The following is a 22,599-nucleotide window of genomic DNA, read 5'->3' as shown; positions in this document are numbered from 1 at the left end:
GGTCTACATGCAAAATAGAAAATTTCTTCACAAAATGCAAGAAACCGGAACAGGACAGCAATCGCATTTATTAATAATATACAAATATACATATAATATTGTTACGATGGTAGCTGTCGATTGTGGAGATCGAGAGAAGTTGGCTGTCGGATCGATATGGTTTCCGGCCAACGAGATTGTTTAATGAGAAGCGAGACGCGAGATTCTCTCAAGTTGTCAAAGCGAGAGGACGCATATAAATAATACTCTCAGATCTAGACATATTGTTATTGTACAGCTAATCTTATAAGAGTTGTATATTTTGTTGAGTGCTAATAAAGTGTTAAGAATGAGTACACCGGCGAGGCGAGGCGAGGCCCAAGCCTTCGCAACAATATATTATACATTTTTGTCATAAATGCACAAAGTCTGCTGTCCAACGATAGCTGAAGAAGTGCGAACAGGTGTATGAATAATAGTGTTGCGAACGTTTAATTGACAAGAATGATTAATTGATCCACTAGGTATCAGGCGCACGAAACGAAATTGCAGGTTAATGTAAAAACCTACGAATAGCCTAACTGTTCGAGTACCTCGGATGTTCGCGAAGACCCGTTCGAACGAAGGCGAACAACAGCAGCGAGGCACTGGAATGATCGACGTAGAGGTGCCGGGAGGTCGCGATGCGTGCACCATCGGCAGTTGTTTTGCAGCTTCACGCATTGTATAGTCCCGGTGTATCCGAGAGCGGATTGAATATCTAAACGCGGAAGATAATCGAGGCTGGGTTGATCGGGGGGGCACAGTGGAAGACACGCGGGGTAGGCGAGCGTCTAGAAATCATCAGGGCAGCGATCAAAGGTGCGTGGCTCGGGTACGTGAGCGCATCTACGTAACTATATTTAATAAGGAACCGGATAGACTACGAGGGAAAGGGGGCCAGAAGGGCGAAGAAGACTCGGAGAGTAGAACCTGATATGGTAATGGTAAAATATGAAGAGTACGCGAGAGGGTTGCCGAGTTCGTAGATGGTATCGAAAGCGAGGAATAAGAACCGATGGAAAAAGAGCAGACGAAGAAATCGGTTGGGGTGTAGGGGGACGCTTGTTCCAAGACTAAGAGTAGGAGGTGAAGGAGGGGGAGGAGGAGGAGGAAGAGGAGGAAGAGCCAGAGAAACAAGAATAAGGTACTGGCACACCGCGCTACGGGCTTTACGAGCAAGTCAATGACTCTATACGGTCTTTGTGGGTCCCTCGAACGACTTCCAGGCGAGCCGCTAAAGCGAACGCAGCTCTCCTTCTACGGGGTGTGGTCCCCTTTCTATGGAGATCGCCTCCCCGCTCCACCCCCATTGTATCGATCGGGCCCCATTGTTTCGCCGAGGGAATCCTTTGCATCTGCTTGATTCGGCCGAATGTTTCATCATTGCCGGCGAATCGTGTGCAAACTCGAACCAGACCGTTCTTTTTTGCGTCCCAGCTCCCGTGTTCTCTATTCCCGCAGTTTATGCTCTAGCTTCCAGGCCTGGCCTCGTTCCAAACATCCGAGTTACTCTCCACTCGCCAACTGTTTCTATCTTTCATGCCTATTGATATCGACTCGGGCTACCTTCAATCAAGTCTATCTATCTGCTCTAGGTAAGATCGACGTCCTCTCGTAGGACACCGTGAGTTACGAGCTCGTCCGCGTCGGAATCGAACTTTATCAATTCTCGCGTGTTGCTTTGTGTCGGATGGTCATGCAATATTTCTGTGTAATTACTAGACTATCGTTTTTATGCGTTTGTAGCAAAACTGAGTGCAAGAAATATAAAACAGTGAAAAGATTCGAAGAAACTAACAAAGTACAGTTTCCAATTTATTAAAATTACAAAAAGAAGAAATTGAATCGTACTTGGCACCTGCATTTTGCAATCGATGTATATAATTTTATACTTTACTAGTTTTCACTTTATTTTACTCGATAAAATCCACTGTCTACTAATTATATATAACACGTTGAAATCACTGTCCGAGATATCCTCTAATAACAGTTCACTCTTGCAGCCTTACATTTTAATTCTACGATCTACGATACGGTCAGAAAGAAAAGTAATTTCGTTCTTGTCATGTGCGACCTTCGAAGTCCTAACAATTTTTCGCGAACGACACAACGCACCTTTCAATTAGATACAATTTTCATACATAAATATTGACGATATCGCATTACCATAATACACGACACACGATCCGATTTCCATCGATTGGTACCGCAATACCTAATTACAGAAGCATAAAGGAAATTAACTTCGCGAGGTACGAAACAGAAGAGAACCGTGTAATCACGGATTACGATTCACAGGAAACGCGCCATTACGAGAAGCAACACGAAACTCGATGGACTTCGCCGCGACAAATGATCTCCTTCCCCGGTAGCAACGATCTACGGCGGTGCATCTTCTGCTTTCTTTTCTTTGAGCGCGCGTCTATCGTCGCTGCCGATCGAATCAGGCTGGCTGGGCTCGCCCGAATACGTGCATATATAACACACGTCATGTCCGCCGCCGATCGTTATTGAGATTCAACGGATGCATTAAATTAATCCAGATTTATATCCCAGCGGCGCACACGCGTATAAATACGCACTCGAGCCGAGCCGAGCCGGGCCGGGCCGGGCTCGGGCTCGGGCGCGGCCGATTCTCTGTTGCTCGATGGCTACTCGACGATGTCCAGGGCTCGGTTTACACCGCGTGGGTGTGGATTTATCATTCCTCGGTGGAGATCCGGACACAAAAGGGACCACGATGCTTCTCGTTTTCTCCGGCGAGCGAATAGGGGGGGGAGAGAGAAAGAGAGAGCCGCGAGAGACTTCCGAGAGGCCTCCTCGTCGAGTGCCACTCGAGGATACAGCCCTGTCACGACTCACCTTCCCCCGGACCTATAATGGGGCCGCTTGCGTTTTACGAGCGGGCCTACGACTCGGTATTATGCACCGCCAGCCCCGATTTTCAGCCGATTCCCCGGAGAGGACCGCAGGCGCGCTCGCGACCCCAAATACGAAACGAAAAGGGTTCACAGTTGCATCTGTGCGGATTCGACGAAATCCGTGGGAAAGCGGCGGTGTCGCGCGCAGGTCGCAACTGTTCGCCGATATGTCCGAGAACGGCGACACGAGGGTGTGCCCTTGATTAAACGATGACCGAAACGCTTCCGAGGAACTCCCCTGTTGAGCCGATTTCGATGATCTGCGTCGTCTATGCCATGCATATGTTTATGGAAATAGACCACCGATCTGTCATCCGATTTGACAAAATCCGAATCAAATAATAATCAACCGTGATGTTCTGTCAGATTCGACATGAATTCGAAGTAGTATCAAAGAAGATATGCCGCGGAATTTTCGACAAGCCATCCCATAGTTTGGTGAAATCTTTTAATTTTTTTATAACAATAAAATGGTGGAACGATGGAATAACATAATGTATAAATCGCCACAATAAATAAATTAAAAATCTAATATACGATAAGTATTATATCCATGAATGCGATCATGTAATCATGCGTGTTGCAGGGTTATTTTAAAGATTTCGCAAATGAATCGCAGATGACAAAAGTCTTACACAGCGACGCAGAAAAAGGGTTCCGAATCCTTTGTTCGCCGGGCGAAATAATTGAATGAAACGGTTGAATAGAAGAGTCACAGAAGCTTCCTAAGGACAAGTATCACCGCGGTTCACTCGCACCGGCCCCGGACAGTGACAGATACCGGTCGTTGTAGTCCGTGGCTGCTTCCAGCTAAGGGTATCGGTATACTGGTGGCATTTCGTTCTCATAAAAGGTGGCGTGGGCACGATAAATGAGTCCGAGCCACGGAACTACGCAAGCTAGAGCTTCCAGTTCAAAGTCTCGTGTCGGTTATTCGAGTCTCTGTACCTGACTTCGCGAACGTAATAGAACTGTATTTCTCGCGGCGGACTATCAAATTTCTGAGCGATCTGCGGCTGCCCTTTTCAGAGCTGCTTCGCGAAGGTTGCTCTACCTCTCCCGGGTCTGATCTATATCGGAACAATTGGATCTGCTCGTTGAGACACGAAATTCTATTTGCGGTGCACGGACTGCTGGATCTTTTCCGCCTAAATAATGAAATTATATACGACCGGTACAGGCTAGTGTTTTATTAAATACTAGACCCATCGAGCTAGTCAAAATGGCCGGTTTTACATTTCGCAGTTTACGATTATTTTAAATTATGAAGATTTTTCCACAGAGAAAGGGGGAGTTGATTTTTTAGTTCAAACATACATTTTGAAACTTTTGTGAAACTAGTCTAAGCGATGTAAATTTGTTTGGATGATAGAAAGGGTAAGCTTACTTTTTTAATTTTCCTGTTATATTCTTCTTGGTTTATTCAAATTATTAAAAGAAGAAGTAAATTTTTATTTATTGCGTTTCTCATACGAACAATTAAGATTGCGAAAATCGCAGTTTCGTCACATTTATAATGTGCGAATTTATTTTCCGACACACCTATACGTTATATGAAAAATGACGGAAGGTCTAAGTGAATACGGACAACTAAGCAACACGCGATAGTTAGTTTTAGGTCTCGATAGGTCTGAGGCGGTTTCGCGGATTCAGAAATGTCGAAGATACACCGTCGCAACAGGACGTTCAAGATTTTCGATGTCATTAGACGGTACCACCTACTACGCAGATTCCATTACTATTCATCCCATCCACCCAAGGAAATTCCACGATGATTTCATACGCGGACACCATCAGCGACACAGAAGACATCAGGACGAGCGGACAAAGTGCCTTCGACCACGCAAAATTTCAATTTCTATCCGAGCACCTGCATCGGAACCCACTAATACAGCGAAGCGGCCACCGGAGCTTTGTCTCCAGCCACAGAAAAGTCAATTACGACACCAAGATATCGCGGACACCTACTTCGTTACCCGCAAGCCAATGGATACTTGAGACACGCGCGCAAAACGAGAAATACAAGTCGTGAAATAAAGCTAGAATTTCCTAATTCATCATAACGCAATGGACATCCGAGCTTGCTCCGATCGAAAGTGTCTCTTCGCTAAACATTTTCAGTGATTTGCTTTTAATACTAAAACTACAAAACTTATCGAAATGTTTCGGTGTCGACTTTTTCTCTCACAGAGACATTTCTCTATTGAAATTATAAAAGTATTACTAGAAGAAACATTTTGATGAACTTTTGGCATTATAATAGAATGCGTGTGAAGTTCAAATAAATTTGATCTTGTCGTTGTTACGAAACGGTATACACATTAGACGGGTGTAGTATTCACCAATTAATGACTTGAATTTTTCTATTCACCTCAGGCGAGTATAACGTTTGAAACTTTCACCACTAATAAGACTAATTCCAAGGATAAATTTAATGGATAAGTAATTTGTATAAATTTCGTTTGCGATAATATCTCTGCTTGCGAGAAATGTTTCTTAAGTAACATAAAATTCTTGAAAATCTGTCTAGATATATAAAAATGAAAGAGATCCACGTTAACAGATCAGTAATTTGTATAAATGTAATTTACAATAACACCCTTACTTTAATATCAAGGCTTCTACTGCTTTGGAGAAAATATTTCCATTAAATTTTGCAACCGTAGCAGATCTTGATAAAACGATTACACCGAAGGCACATTGTTCGGCTACTGGTTTGCCCGACACAATGCGATACCGCTACAACGCTGACACTCGGAATAAGACATTACCAGTAGTAGACACTTTTCCAAAAACGACCAAGTATCCGGTGACTTACGAACAATCTTGTGCGTGCTAGCCACCTACGAAGCGGAGGCGAGCAGCTGGAGGAACGAGCCAGCAAAGTGTCGGGAACGGAGTGACGACGCGCGTCGGGGATAGAGTTAGACGAGCCTTGACAATGCGCGAGAATAGAGGCACGCCGCGAGGACACTTGTTAGACGTCGTCGTGAGCGCTTCCTTTGTGTCCAGATGTTCCCGGCTATTAATTATTCGTCGCGGCGGCAACCGGACGCGGCGAGATGACTCGAGAGATTTCGAGTCGCGCGAGAGGAGAGCGGGATAGAGAGAAAGAGGAGCGAGGAGACGAGAGTGAAAGAAGCGCGGCGTGATTTTAATTAACCGGCCACGAGCGGGAACAATGTAACACGGAGGTGTCAATAAATCCCGACGAGGATGTCGCTTCGATTGGTCTCGCGCGGACGAAGCCGCGAATTATAGGCGCGTGGGCAGAGGCCGAGCGCGAGGGACCGATGCGGATCGCCGATAAAATTCGAGTACCGTTGCGGAAATAGCGATAGATTATTTCGTATCCGCGACAACGGTGTTTAGCGAGCCACGGGCGCAACGCGATTTCTCCGTTAACCCTGACTGCGTTCGGTGTGCCTGTGTCCGATGCTCATTAGACGTATGCGATTCCCACGGAACAGTGTAAATTACACGTGTCCCGAATAAATGGATAATCAAGGAGGGAACACCGGATGGACTGCTAAGAGTAACTATTCTTTATCTATGATATTCGTTTCTATTAACACGATCGCAGAAGTACAAATTTTAACGAGCTCTGGAAATATTATAGATAGACGATTGATTCTCAACCCAACTGTAATTAATTGTAATGTTTGCATTCAATTTTACACGATTTATTCTTACACTAATAGCGATCAATTGTAATTGTTTAAACCAATATGTTTATATTTAATATAATGTAAATATATTTGTAGCAGATAGCAGTAATGTAGAACGTAGAAGAAAAAAACTGCTCTTTAATTTATCACTTGTACTCAAGTCGATTATTTTCTATACGAATAACTGTACGAATAAAAATTTATTCAAACGAACAACTCTTATTCAAATAAAATTTGACTGGAATAAAACAATTTCGTATTTAAATAGATTCTTATTCGAATGAATAATTTTTATTGGAATGAATAATTCTTACTCGAATAAAATCTGTTTCGAACGGATTCGTACTCCAATAAAATAGATCGTTATCTAAATAAACTTTTACTCGATTGGACATTTATTCGATACCGTAGCCCTAGCGTCTTTGTCCGGCCGTTCCTCCGCGCTTTATATCCGCGCGTTGACATAAATCGGCTCGATCGCGTCCGATCGTCCGGTGTTCTCGCTCGAGACGCGTATCAGCGCGGCGGGCAGTACAGCAATTCCGATCGGAGAGCCGCGCGTTCGTCTATGCTAGGCGATCTCTGAGCGAGCAGCGCGTGCGGATGTCCATGTTCTCGATCGCCATAAAATCGATCCCGGATCGAGCACGGAACGGAACGGAATCGTAACCGTTTTAATTGAACCGACTGCGGACGGAAAAAGGCGGGAACGGGCCCGGAGAAATCGGAGCCGAGATGCACGAGGCTCGATGCCTGCTGGAACGTATCCCGGGGTACAACTCCATAAAACCGTGGAATTCGTGCTCGGTGCCCAAGAGGGGGGTGAAAAAAAACGATTTAATCGTTGAAGCGCACGGTATCAAGATCGGACAAGCGTCGTGTTTCTCCTCCCCCGCGGGCTCTCCGCCGCGTTGGCATTCAATTTAGAGGGTAATACGAGAAATGGAAGCGAGCTTGGAACTAGAAAACGAGGAGCGGAGGAGGTGAAGGAGGAGGAGGAGGAGGAGGAGGAGGAGGCCCGCCTTCCACCTTCGTCCCTGTTCAATCTGCTATCTCCCTCGCGCGACCGATTAATCTATGGGCGTGCGGTTAATCGTTTAACCGGCGCTCGATAGAGCAGTTTCTAATTAGCGGAATGGAATGGAGGAGGCGTGATCGGATCGTCGACCAGGGAAATCTGTGGCCGGCCGAGGTCGTCCTCGGCGAAGGGACGACCGATCGCGGCGTGTGTTGCACAAGCCAGGAAACGTAGCCACGAAAGGGTGTAGGGAACGGAAGAAGGTAAGGGAGAGAGAATGAGAGAACGAAAGAGCGAAAGAGAGATCGGAGAGGGAGGATCAGGTGCATAGGCGGCTCGTGCTCGGCGCGAAAGAGAGGAAAGAAACACGCCTCGAACGGAGGAGCCGAGAAACCGGGATGCTGCAAATTGAACCATTACGACTAGGCGGTAGTGGGTACGCGACCAAATCGACTGGAAGCGAGGCTAGTCTCGAGAAGTCTCGCGGCTCGCCAGCCCATAGTTACAACCTCGTCCGAACAGCTGAAAGGGGTCTTCTTCCTCTTCGGAAAATAATCGTTCGGCAAAAAAGCCCTCCCTACTCCCCCCCCCCCCCCCGTCTCTCTTCCCCCCTCTTTCTACGTCTATTCCGCGACAGGCTCTCCGAAGCATCAGGAAGAAGAAAACCGACGTCGAAAAAACGAGCAGAAACGAGACGGGCATGGTGCAAGGGCAGGGGCTCGAGGAGGCAAGCTAGTGTTGCAAATTGAACCATTATAACTAACTACACGAGCAAATCACTTCGAGAGCGCGGACCGTAGGAAATAGTTACGAGCTCGTTGTAAATACCTCGGCGGACTGGAACGAGGTAATTCTTGGAAAAAAATGAAATTCTCAACCTTTATTTTCGGAAAAAAACGTTTCTTTGGTAACCCAAATATTGCGTTACAAAATAATGTTAAGTAGAAATTGTTAAAGACCGTTTTCGATACCTTCGGTAGAAATAGTGTCAAGAAGAATTTAAAGATATTATAGAGTAACGTTAGACTCGTCGATTTTTTAAATTCTTCATACAAATATTTCACTTGATAATATTATCGAGACAAATTCTACGCCCTAGTATATCAACGCTTTAAATCTTGAAACAAAACCAACAGAATTTACGTCGCAGAAAGCGATTTTCTATAATACCTTCTATTCCTCTCTCAGCGGGAAAAAGGAGCAAAATGAAAATCACCGGCGCGATTACGTCTAGTCAGACGAATAAATTTCGAAGCCGCGGATAATAACTCGGGCCGAGAATTTATACGAGAGGACAACCGGTACACGTATCGAGGACGAAAAAAAGGACGCGCTACAGCAATAACGTCAAACAATCGATGGATAAACTCGTCGAGATGAGTCCCAACGATTCCCCGTAACGCTTGGATTCCGGAATAGTTATGGCCTCGTCCCTCGTCCGGGACTCTGTATAAGGAACAACCGGGACGTTGCTCTCGAAGCACAGATGGCCATTAGGAGCACGTGATCGAGATACGTCTTTTATGCGTTTTGATTTTCAGTGGCTACGGCCGGACGCATCGCGCTGGAGACGAAAACGGGACAAAACTTATTACGACTTGAAAACTTGCTTATTGACAGATAATAATACGAAACGTCTTCGTAAATCCGCGTATCATTTCTGTCAAGTAATGACATTATGTCGTTACCGACTTCTACTTCATTTTTCACTGATATACTCATGCGGCTCGATATCAGAGCAAGAATCCGCAGCCATTCTTAGATTCTGTGATTGCAGTAGAAAGTGCCACATTATGTACTACAAGAAGGAACATGGCAATCCTAAATTATTTTGAATTGTTTCAATCTTCTAGATTATTAGTGAAAATAAAGGTAGAAAAACTAATAATCATGCGTATCAGACAATAATGAATCAAATCGTGTAACAACTTTTCACTTCTAAAACGATCTTCTCGCATATTTTAGTCTCATTTTCAATGAAAATCGACCACTGTGCATCGCGAGACCGCAAAGAACGGACTCCAGAACGGTCTCTGGCAGCAGCGTGCCACGAAGAAAGCGTCGCCCGGAGCAGAAACAAGGTAATTGCAGACAATTCGACGGCCGGCCTCGTTAAACGAAAACCGCCCGGAGGAAGATCGGGATAAAACGCGCGACGCATGGATCCAAGCCTCGTCTCTCTCCGCCGTACCTGCCCTCCACGACTTTAAATCGACCTAACGCGAGCGCGACATAACGTGGTTATTTGTACCAATGGCATGGCCGTAAAATTCATGAGCACACGCGGACCCTAGGTAATCGCGGCTTCGAGACAAGGTGGCTTCCTTTCATTTCGTTTCGTTTCGTCTCGCAGCGGCAGCCATTGATCGCCGAAATTAGAGGAACTTACTGTAATGCGAGGATGGCGATGCTAGAGTGATTCTTCTCTGCCTGTAATTGGGCGGTGCACGGACTTGCATTATTCAGAACCCTTCTTCGTGAACCCGTGCCATTACGGTGCAACGCCGAGTGTGCGAGAACGGGTACAGCGACTTTGGAACTCGAAATGTGCACGCATGGATAGGAGTTCTCGATACAAATTGACCGTGTAATAGCGCGAAAAATATCGAGCATGTTTTTAAGGAAGATAAGCAAGATTAGAGGTTACAAAAGTGAAAATATCTCTTGGTAGGTAGGATGAGAAGATTATTACAGCTGATTACTAGATTGCGGATTTTATGCACTTTTGTCAAAGATTACGAAGAATATTTTTACATGTGAAGTTGGAAATATTTTTATATTATGTACAACTTGTCAAAATTATTAAATGAAAGATCAAATTTTTATCTGATATACCCTGCAGCAAATTTGGAAAATTTTTATTGTACATAAACATTCGCAGTCCACTGATTAATAACGACCGGACTTTTATAAATTTATTATGAAAATAGATAGGTACGATATAAGTTGATAGTAGTATGAGTTGAAGCTTATTACAATTATAAATGGATGCCGGATACAATTTTTCAGAAAAGAAATAAATTTCTGTAGCTCCTGTGTATCGCAATTAATGCAGTGAATTTTCATTCTGCATGAAAATTATGTTTAACAGTCGACTTCGTTTGCAATTTTCCGAAATTTGAATAAGCCCCGGGAAGCATAATTCCAAGCTGTGAGAAACCGCAGGGGTAAAAAAGAGGAACGCTTATCGCGAAGACGTTACACCGCATTACCCCCTGAACCGAACAAGCCTACTTATTCAGACATCGAGCGGAGAGCTGATAGTGTGAACCGTGTCAGACGTCCACGGACGGATACTCATCGACCGGAGCAAGCCAGTGGAAAAGTCGGAGGGGGCGCTTCTTTAACGGGAAAAGGCGCGCGACCGAAGGCAGAGCGGCGTGAAAGACGGAAGGTCGGCGCGGCGTGGAAGAAGCGAAAGAAGGTGGGGTCGCCATGGTTGTGGTCCGCCTGGGAACGACAGGACCACGCATTGTGATCCGAGCACCGAGGAGGCCACGCTAGGCTGACCCTAGGCTTTACATTAACCATCCACCGTGCACACACAGACGCAAATGGCCACCACCCCTGGCTTAAGTTGTACCTGTTGCGCCGACTAATCATTGCACCGCGGACGTTCTTTTGTCTCCCTCCTCTAGCTACCACGGGCTCTCCTTCGTTCATTGCCGGGACAAGGTTGCGCAACGGGCAAACGCGAGAACTTTCTTCCCGCGGTAAACAGAGTGGAACCAGGCTTCTTCGAAAAGATGCCTCCTCCGCTGAAATTCCGAGATGCACCCCTAATCGACCACCCTTTGTTCTCGCTCGCATTGCGCTGTTTCGCTAATACTTGTTGAACGATCGCCCTGTCGATCGCTTCGAGAAAACCAGTCTTTCTTGTTACTGAAGAATTTTACGATACTTGGAAGAGACATTGCCTTAATGAATTGTTTCGGAACGATAGGCGATTTTTATAAACACGTCGAATTCTAGCAGATAGCCTGCTATTGTTGCTTATGAACTAAAGAACATCTTAGAGACTACTATATTTGCGAAAGAATCATTACGCTACATTAGAACTCGTAACTAGACTGAGGATTCTATGCATTTATAACGACAATGAATAGTTGATAGGCAATAGTGACACTATCAGAAGGATTCAACAATTTGATTATATTATTCTCGTTTCATTAAAATTATCCGAGTCAGAGATAAATGTCTGCATTTCCTGTTTATTGCGCACATTTTTTATTAGATTAAAAGACTTAACTAGACTCTGGATTTTATATATCTGTGACAGAACTGTGAAGATCATATACAGAACAACAAAGACATTTAAAAAAAAAATTACAACTACTGTTCTATTAGTTTCAACAGAATAAAATAATTTAACAAAGAAAGAACGTCTATGAATCTTCCAATTAGAATCTTCATTCTGCATAAACATTCTCCGTCTAGTTACAATTCAAAGCATGCACACCTTTAACAGTTCACCAGCGGTGCCGGGTCATTTTTAACAAGAAAACCTTTTACTTTTTTTCATAATGTTTGAGTTATATTAATTTAGATTGGGTCACACGTGACTCGACTCCGCTTTCCAACTGTTACAGATATCGAAAATATCGCGTTAACTCAGAATGTTTCGGAACTGTGCATCAATACATGACTAGATTCATTAAAAGACGATTCTACTATCAAAATTACACAAACAAAATTGCTTTGTTATGACTGAGCTACTTTTACGCATTTATGACAAAATGTGGTGATCGCAGTTCAAGATAGAAAAGAGATTAAAAGAATATATGAATGTAAATATTTTATTTTTGATCTATTAAAGTCGTTAAAGAAGAAATTAACTTAGTATTTAGTACCCATATTTTGCAACTAATGCATTTTTATTTTGGATAAAAATCCGCAATCGACGAGCATCATACAAATAGTTTGTCAAATCTAGATGCACAGATCCGAAGCACCAAGTTTCTCAATAATCTCTTGCGTCAGGCGATTAGGTTTGATCGGGAGAAGCACACTCGGGTGAAACGGAGTTAATAAAAGGAGGAATTGAGAACTTACCTTCAGGACATTTGCACTCGTACTCCAAACCGTTAATCTCGTGACACGTGCCCCCATTTTTACACGGCGACGGTTTGCAGGGAATATACTCGTTCTCGCAGTTCTGGCCAGTGTACCCGCTCGAGCACATGCATCTGCAATCGAGAACGACTCGTTAAAATCACCAGCTTCGAAAGTGTGTACGTACACGATGTGGATCGATTAAACGGTCTGATGAAATCGCGATCGACGCCGCCGATAAATAAATAGTTAACGTTCGGGCTTTCTGCGCGATCCAGTCACCGGGCGTTAATTACAGGCTGTGGCCTGGATAATTGCGAGTACCAGACCCAGTAACCATCCCTTTGGGTGGTTGCAAACTTGTACACCGGCGGAATTGCATTTTACAATCTCAAAATTTATGCTTTGGAATCTTTGTAGTTGCCCTATGATTAAACGCGTTTGACGACAGACGCGCGGTATGTAATTTCCGACACCAAACTCCTATCTATTGATCATCAAAATTAACCCTAAGACACCCTCCTTCCGTTTTTCGGCATGAATAATATCGTGGGACTAAGAACGACTCGAAGTAAAATCTTAATAATCAAAATAATATTTATTATTCTCAAAATATAAAATATGAAGTACGACACGAGTTAAGTAGATAAGAAAAACCTCTATGTTTCAGTATTTGTTTACACGTTTGCAGACAATTTAATGTGAGAAACCACGAAATGCTGTAGAATGTTCTTTCTTATAGTTCATATATTAATTACATTCCATTTACATGAAATAGAGCAATTAGTATACTTCATGTGACAAGTTCATCAGATATCTAGATTTCTCAATAAACTTCCATTTTTAAATAGAATATATTTTAGATATTATTCTCTGTAGTGTTTCTATTTGATATAAAACTACTCAACCTGTATCATTCGTAATATGGTACAATAATTAGGCTGCGAAAGAACTGAACATTGAATTTAATTAGAGACTAAAAATTATTGGTAATATTTGTCATACAACAATTTAAGATACCACATTTTCACAGTTTAAATTTCCAAGAAGCCGCGGAAGTTTGCATAACGGGCAAATACTGGAAACACGATGCATCTCGATCAATTTCTCACAGTTCTACCGTTCATTAACTGTCATCAAGGCAATGCGAGACCAATGAACCGTGGTATCCATTCAAACGATCAATATTTATAGTACCGGTTTCTTGTATGCTGCCGTCTTTTTACGCCTGGCGCAACTTTTTTTAGCCGCGTGTTTATGCGCGTCAATTAAATAAGAAAAATAAAGATCCGATTGGATTTTAGACGAGTAATACGCGGCAACGGATTCCAACGCCGTCGTAAATAAAAGCCTCGCATTAGAAAAACCACGGTACGGTTGACGCGATATAGCAAATTCCCGTGTGTCGGAAAAATGGCGGGACAATTTAAAGCGTAACGCACCTCGAGCTCACAGCCAGAAGGAGTACCAAGAACACACGCGTGAGATACATTTTCACTCGATATCAATTCCCTCGGCTCGCAGAAAGGCGCTCTCCTCATATTTCGACGGGAACACGCGGTGTATTTACTCCATTACCGAGAACCACCATTATCAACAACTGTCGAACGATTCTATGACGCTCCCTCGAGATTTGTTTCCGTTAACGATCACGAGAAAAATAAACACATCCACGTTACACCTCACACTGACGCTCACAGGGTAATCCTCGAGTGATGCACAAGTTCACACGTTTACTATTGCACACTAGTTTCGTATCACAAGAACCGAAAATAAAAGCAGTCGTTGAGCCAGCGAGTATCCAACCGCGTCGACGACGCGGCACGGTATCACACGGTAGAAACGTCAAGACGAAAAATGGCGGCTACGCCGGACACTGTCTCTTCCAGTCCTTATCGAGATTTGTCACCGGTCCGACCCTGACACCAGCGTGTTCCGTTTTACTGCCTGGGACTCGAGCTCAGTCTTCGAAAGCTCCATCTTCAAACTGCACCCACGTTTTAGGTCGTACTCGACATCTCGCGAAGAAACTTTCCCGTTCGACTCTATAAAAATCTGTCGAAAACTGGAGCAACGTGCAGCGTTCCACGCGACTGCACCCAATCGACTGTGCTCCGAAAATCCTTAGCCGCGTCGACGTCACTTCGGATCGTAATCAAACATCGATAGCCAAAGTGCAAGAAGCTGGTAACAAAATAAACCGTGGGTCTCCACTGAATGGGGGGGAAAGTAAACACCGTACTACAGAGGACACGCAGAGGCACGAGTGACGCGTACTGCGAGTGTATATCTCAGCCGTCCCTCGCCGCCGTGGAGAGAAACGTACCCGGTCTTTTCTCACGCTCGCCCGCGTCACTTTTCGTCGCGACTTTTGCGTTTTCACTTCGTGTATTGCCGGCACACGTATCTGGAATCTCTGTTCCAGTGTCGATCCGATCCGTTCCGCGTGACAATGCGACGAGAGCGTGCTTTAAACTCTCTTAAACTCGCACAAATTGCCTCTATCCTGTGTTACGTCGGATCACAGACGAGCTACCCATGACGGTCGACCGAAGGGACACCAGGCGTTGCCAAACCTCGAGGCAATACCTCAGCACGGCGTTTTCGTCGGAGTTTCCCGACGCATTTCCACACTCCTCTCTGTGCAAACACTTCCAACAGTTACAATTCCATCCACGTTTCCGACAGCACTGAACGACTCGCGAAGTATCCAAATTGGAGGGTACAGGAACACGTCGCGCGTTTGCCGGTCTTTCCAGAACACAGTACACGCCACTACGTAAATTCTTGCCGCGTAACTTAGCCAACGATGAGGATCACGTCGCGTTCACCGCAATTAGGTCCGAAACACTTTTCGAGCACTGTGTAATGTCACTGTTAACTGCGTTGCCACCTGTTTTCGCGCGTATTTCCCAGAGTCGTCGGTGGACTGGAAGGGTGAAATCGGCGGAGACGCGAACAGAACGTGTATCGTCCTCGGACGGCTGGCGACTGACTAACCTTACCTTCTGGCTTGGACCGCTAAGGGAGCGCCACCGTCACCGGTGACCCTCTCCGCTGGCGTCACACTCGGTTCCCCCCTATTGGGCTGTCGTGACTCCGTTTTCCATCCCTTTCCACCACCACCCGTAATTTCGCCGGTCTCTTTCTCGCCCGCACTCGTTAACCAAAGTCCCCTCGGCTCGTTCCGTCACCCTTCGTTGGTCTTCGACCACGTCTCGCGTTCTCCTACTTTCGCACGAGGAACGCCCGTAGCTGCGTCTCTTTTCGGCTGCCACCGAGAGGGTCCTAGGTCGTAGAAACGATGCGGAATCGTTGCGTGCATCTCGGGTCCCTGCCCCTGTACCCTCCACGTCTTCGCCGATTCTATGTAAGAATTTTGCTAATTCGATAGTTACACGATATTTCTCACGTGTTCTATAGCCGCGCGGGACCAGCACAGGCCGAATTTGTTGCGTGCTTACTGCGCTCTGCTGATACACTGAATCGCTCAGATTTTTTGATACCTATCGCAAGGGAACGGTTTGTTTTAGTTTTTTCTTATCGAATTTACTTTCACTTTCGATTCTCATTTTCACAGCGATTATAGGCCGTATACTTGATGTTTAAATCGTCGACTGTCATGTAGAATTTTTATGGCTCGTCTGCTGGCTCAGAGCACGAATTTAATTATGGGTAGTCTTAAAATAGCGTACTCTTTTGGGCGAGTATGCACAACGATAAATAATTTATTTTCTTTCTTTATTTTAGAATTTCATAGATTTGTATATTTAACCTAGACTGACGCTTTTAGGATGCACTAAGTTAATAGCTTTTATTTCCTTTTAATTCTTCAGTTTTTTATTTTGCAGAATTGTCTAGTTACCTACATTATTTAACACATATTCATCTGGTAATTTTTTACACCGCCATTCACAAAATGGCGGAATTTTGTACACTATCTGTAGAAGTAATATGGTATATATAAAAACAACGTAACTTGTTAAAAATCATATATTTCTCAGTGATGATTACAATTATACCATCTTTGATTAAAATTATCTCTGTTTGGTAAAAATTAGAATTGATTTAGAAGTAAAAGAACAAATATCAATCATTTTCTGTAATATACAAATGACAAATTTTCGTGATTTGGCTATTGGTAATTGTTTGCGAAATGGCGAATTTTAGCGATACTTATATTATTTTTAACAATTGAGCATTCTAGTCACTGAATATCATCATAACCTCGCTAAATAATGTAAATAATCTCTAATTTTAGTATTTACGATTCCTCGAGCAAACATTTATTTGAAAACTATAAATGAGTCTAATAGTGTACGAGGAATAAACGTTCAGAGCGGTTTTATGATACCTTTAAAAAACAAGATCAAGGTGATTTAATCTCTAGCAATGCAATTTCTTTTGCAGCTGAATTGATTACCACTTCTTTCTCGTTAATAAATTCTTCCGCGTGCAAGAAAATTCGTACTTTTTGTATATCTACATGAAATGTAACTGCAAAGTATCGACGATAGAAAAACTGAATTTTATTTTCATTTAAAAAGCGAATAACATCTATGTTCAGTATAATATGTTAGGAAACTTCATAACAAATACTACACAAGTTATAGTACAAGCGAAACTATGAAGTTAAAATGTATCACAATCCTCAATTATTTCATAATTATATAAGAAATATTAAAATGCAAAAAAGTTCAACTAATACTATATTTAGTGAGTTTTAATTACCTGATTCCGATTGCATTAATTAAGCTATTTGATTTGACTTGACGAAAATTCGTCAGTTATATATTAAACAGAACAATAGATTCTTATTCTTTCAATTCTAAATAAATTAAATTCCAATTTTACCAAACAGAGATAATTTTAACCAAAGATGGTATAATTATAACTTTAACGCGTTACGTTGCTTTTATATAGACTATATCATTTCTACAGATAGTATCAAAAAAATGCCAGCATTTTGTGAATGACGGTGCAAAAGATTGCCGGACGAATATGTGTTAATATTCACCACATGTTAATAATAATTCGAAATAATCCTACCAAAGTACATGAACAGCACCCAACCGAATGAAAAAAAAACTGTGAAAAACGGTTCGCTCATTTTCCGGAAATCGTATTTACCAACAATTGTTATCACGGGAGGTTTTCGAGCTCGTGCAAATTTGCACGGGGCCCGAAAAATCACGCTAATCCCTTCATATGAATATTTATGCGCCGGTCGGTGCAAACAGACCGGGGGCAAAAGCGTGCTGGGGGCACGAGGATTCCGATTAAACGGTGTTGACCGGTCCGCTTAGGCGGATCGGACAACGGGCTGTAGATGGGCAATTTTCAAATTTAATTTTCACTTGTTTGCTCGCGCTGTGCGAAAACGGCACGGCCTGCGGGCATTCTGCAGACCCGTCGATGGGGTTTCCGACTAGGATTCCGGCTGGGGGATGATCCGGATTTCCCCCCACCCCGGTGAGAACGAACACCGGAGTCAGACCGGGCACATCGGCCCTCGAGTTTCCTGACCCGACCCCCACGTTACAAATCTATCCCCCCACCGTCGGGTCTAATCCATTATTCCGCATCGCCGGCTACCAATGATCTTCGATACATTCGATTTTCGAGAGTCTCCGATCGCACGTAGATCACCTCGCATCCCCGCGACCGGGGAGGGCCGGCTGAATGGTCCAGCGAGAACATGAAATTCGCTCCACTTACTTTATGGAAAGCAGCGCCGCTAGAACGAACAATGCCGGAATAAATTGTGACCCGTTCGAGAGCTACAGCTTGCTTACTTCCTCGGAATATTTAAATTGAAAGCCGGCTTATGAAACCGGGTTTCGCAAGCCGGTCATAAAGCTGAATCGCTCTCGGGGCACAAGCGAGCCGGCGCACTGCGGGGCAAAGTGACGAAGTGGTGTCTAAATCACAAGCACTATTGATAGAAATCAGGTAAAGCGATGATTTCTTTTCAATGTTGAAATATTGCAGAATCGTTCCTACACGAAATGAACATTCAATGTGCAATAATTTCATCCGTGCGTGTATCAATCCTTTGCGGTGGTATGTTTACTCTCAGCCACCAAAGCTATTCATTTACTTGTTCTATTTTTACATAAAATTAAAACATATTATTTTGTTACATATATTTAAACTTTAAAGAAGAATTAATAAATTTCGTTTTTCCTTTTTAGTCTTGCGTATATATAATGTTCGTTCAATGAAAATTAAACTTATAATAAATTATAAACTTAATGCGACCACAAAGGGTTAAGATCACATGTATAACATTTGAAGATTAGTTTTATTATTTTTGTGTTAAATTGTTGTTGATTTGTCTGTATTGGTTGACCACTAGTTGCTCATGATTTACTAATTGATTTAACACTTGTGTATTCAATAAACGTAATTCCTAATTATATTCTCGCTTATAAACATTATAAAGCATTATAAGCATTATAAACGTAATTAAAAAATAGATTATGCAACGTATTCCACATTTATAAAAACAAATATGACAAATTTTGACATAAATGTATGATCTCAGACAGAAAATGTTTCGGGGGCTCTTACCCCATTACGCAACGTCTCGCGGCATTTCGTTGTGCGCGCGCCTCGATTCTCCTTTTCTGGGCTGAACGAAACCAAGTTTTAATATCGCGGGTGGGTGTTTCCCGTTACGAATACGAGCATTGTCTTCGGAGATTGTCCGGCAACGGCGACTCTCCGAATATCGAGAGGACGCGTATAAATCACGCGCGCCGCAGAGCCATTTGATTCCCGGCCAGTCGAGCACGGCGAAGGGTTAGGCACGTTGATGTTTATGTGTCTCCGTTATATGATTCATACTGGATGCCACGGCGGCGAGCCGTGACAGGAGGAAGTTTCAGCTCGCCTCTCAGCAGTCAAAGGAACAAAATATGTCAGAAGTGATCCAGGAACCAGTCGGGAACCCCGACGTTCGAACGGCCGGCACGCAGCGCTTTCAGCGTCGAACACGCGCTTCCCCGTGGCTCCGGCAGAGAAAAGAAAAAAAAGAAAGAAACCCGCAGAAAGAAACGAGTGGTCCGGGAGTCGATGCCTCGTCGCGCATTCTCTATCCGTATCCCTCGGTTTTCGACAAATTCGGGAATTTACTGGCGAGTGGAACCGCGCCGAACACGATCGTATATTTCCCGGCTCGATTTTATCGGAGTGCGTTGTCGCCGGGCACACGGAAACGCAGGCGTAAAAGTTTCGCGGCCGGTATGGGTGTGCTCCGGGATCGAAATCTGCACACCTCTCGATCCCGTGGCTCGTCCGCGCGGAATGCCGTACTTGTTACGCCGTCGAGCAAAGACGAAAAGATCGGTGTCGTATCATAGATCGGATCGCGGCCGTTCTTTCGCAGCGATCGCTTTTCGGTCGGGCTAATTAATTAGGCACGCGATAGGCATTGAAATTCACCTGGCAATTAAGACCTCAGTGTTCGAGAGGCTCGTCCAACACCGAACGTGTTCCAGCCGGCGGGATTATTGCGCCGCGATATACTCACGAACAGACGACGCAACGAGCATTCTTCGAAACAATTCTCCTCCATAATTCATTAAGCAACGAATATTCCTTGAATAATCTTGTATTTCCCAGCGAGGAGTCCCTGCCAGGCTTCTGCCGAAATCTAACACACCGTTGCTATACTAATTTTTGAAGTATTTCATATTTATAAAGATTTAGAAACAGTTTTATTCTATTAACTATTGTATATAATGTTAGCAAGTGCATAAGCTGGTTGCAGGATCACATAGCACAATTGCTACGATGCCGACTTTAAATTACCGGCCTGTATGCGATAATAGATAATGTGAGCTATATTTGTAATTTGAAAAGAACAGGATGTTGTTATGATTTAATATAATTGACACAATAATACAATTGAACCTCGAAAATTGTCGAAAATCGCGACTTATCGACAGTCAAGATACTTTCGTGGTTGCTCGAGCTTCCAGTCCAGTCCCGAACGTCGAAATCTCGTACTTGCACGCCTCACCGTTCAACATGATTTTCACTTTCTTAATCAAACCGATCCCGTCGAACAGAACAACAATGCAAAATTAAGTCATTTCGAGATGGCGCGCAAGCATGTCCGCAAAACATCGGACAAGAACGGAGCCGTCCGTGCGCGCGCGACTAATGCAAAAAGGCACGGCCAGCTCGAAACTAATGGGACAAGATCCGGAGCCGGCGAATCGATCGCAGTTTGTCACGATGGCCGATCGGTCCCCGGCCAGTTATCATCGGCCGCGGCTCGATACGCCTGTCCCCCGCCCTTTTATTTCTGCACGGTCGAAAGAATCGGCTTCGATCGCCACGCGATCCTCGCCGATCTAGTCCGAAGCGGTTTTTTACGCCGCGGATCGCGGGGAGAACCGGCCCCGTACCGATCTCTTCCGCGGCATAATTCCGCCATTCGTTTCGACGTCCAGTTATTTCGTGCGGCTCGCAGGACGAACGAAATAAAAGCTGCCGTGGAAGAACGACCGGCTTCCACGAAGAGGAAGAGGAACGTGGTGAGGCCAACGGGACGAAGAACAATGTACATTTTTCATGGGTTTGCTGCGAAATCTGTAGGAAAGCACATGCGTGAAGCAGCTGTTTTGACTTCCAAAGGTCGATTTGCAACCGATCGTTCAGACATCGAACGGTTCGGTTTGGAAAAATATTTTCGTCGCAGATTAAAGTCCTTTGTTTTTAGAAGAGAAAGAAATATCGATGGCACGAGAAGAGAATTTTATTCTGACTGAGAAGAATAAAATGACTGCCATACTTGAAAGCTCATTATTGAAAATCTCTATCATGTGTCAGATTCGTTGAAGCACCGAATTTATATGTACTCTTGCTTTTTAAATGAAGGACAGAATAATTACAAATTAGTGGATTAGAATCATGATAAGGCAATTTTTAGAAAATTTTACTTGTTTATTCAAACGTAATTTATACGTGCCAAAATGTTAATAAGACAAGAAAACTTATACAGTTAGTTTCAATTAATTTCACTATAAATTATCTTAACAATAAATGTGGTCAGTAAGCAACGTACATGTTAGCAAACAATAGTACTCCTTGTTTCTCTCAACAAGGAAAATGTTACTTTGTCATTTTAGGACAGAATTATAGGAAGAATTAATAAATTATTATAATGTGCGGGAAACTTATTAAACTAGTTCAGATAAATAAATCAATAATTAATAAAATATTCCAATATTCTCCCCACATCATTTTTTTCTTTATAATTTTGTACACATCAAAACGACGTTCTCCTTTCCTAGTTTGTTTTTTTTTCATCTAGTAATAATGTTATGCAGCACACATAGATCCAAGATACCTGGATGTGAAAGCATCTTGAAACGATTACCAATCGTGATAGTCTGACGTTGTCAGACGTGAACTGATAGCATAAACTCTACATTGGTTCAGTTTGAAGTGCAACATGCTCAACGTTCCAAGTGTGACCATGCCTCTATGGACAGAAGAGTTATGTTCGTAAAAGAACACATAGACGAGCAAATTGTATCAAAGTGTTAACACTGACAAAATATTTCTCCCATCTATTCACTGCAGGATTAAATAGGATGAAATAATGCAAATATTTTGAAATTGTTATTTAATTCCTTCCTCCACTGCTGTATCTGTTTATTCTCGTTTATTTCACTTTTTAATAAGTTAACATAGTCCCTAGAACATCATTGATAAAACAATTTGAAAATTTCACGATTCATTTTACAATAGTAATTTTTCATCAATAATAAGATTTGGAAAATATGAACAGATTATGTGCAACGTTCAGATGAATTTCGTGAAGAAACTACAAATCTAAAACCTAAATTAATTAAAATCAATTGAATCGATTAATCTCGCGTAATTCAATTTCAACGCGTTATAA

At 43.3% G+C, this 22,599-nt stretch overlaps 1 protein-coding gene across 2 annotated transcripts in view; it reads right to left on the bottom strand.

Annotated features, from left to right (window-relative positions):
- Positions 1-22,599, bottom strand: part of N (neurogenic locus Notch protein) — a 386,036-nt gene that overhangs the window by 185,700 nt on the left and 177,737 nt on the right. The window contains exons 1-2 of one of the 2 annotated variants that reach the window (XM_078188603.1): positions 14,123-14,182; positions 12,681-12,814 (exon numbers count right to left, since the gene is read on the bottom strand). In XM_078188603.1, the coding sequence (XP_078044729.1) occupies positions 12,681-12,814; positions 14,123-14,172 (184 nt within the window). In that variant the 5' untranslated portion in view covers positions 14,173-14,182. Of the gene's footprint in view, positions 1-12,680; positions 12,815-14,122; positions 14,183-22,599 lie in introns of those variants that run through there. The other variant, XM_078188604.1, reaches the window with a different exon arrangement.

This window comes from Augochlora pura, chromosome 8, assembly GCF_028453695.1.
Source record: "Augochlora pura isolate Apur16 chromosome 8, APUR_v2.2.1, whole genome shotgun sequence".
Taxonomy (NCBI): Eukaryota; Metazoa; Arthropoda; class Insecta; order Hymenoptera; family Halictidae; genus Augochlora; species Augochlora pura.
The sequence above is the reverse complement of the archived record's forward strand: the minus strand, read 5'-3'. Positions and strand labels throughout refer to the sequence as shown.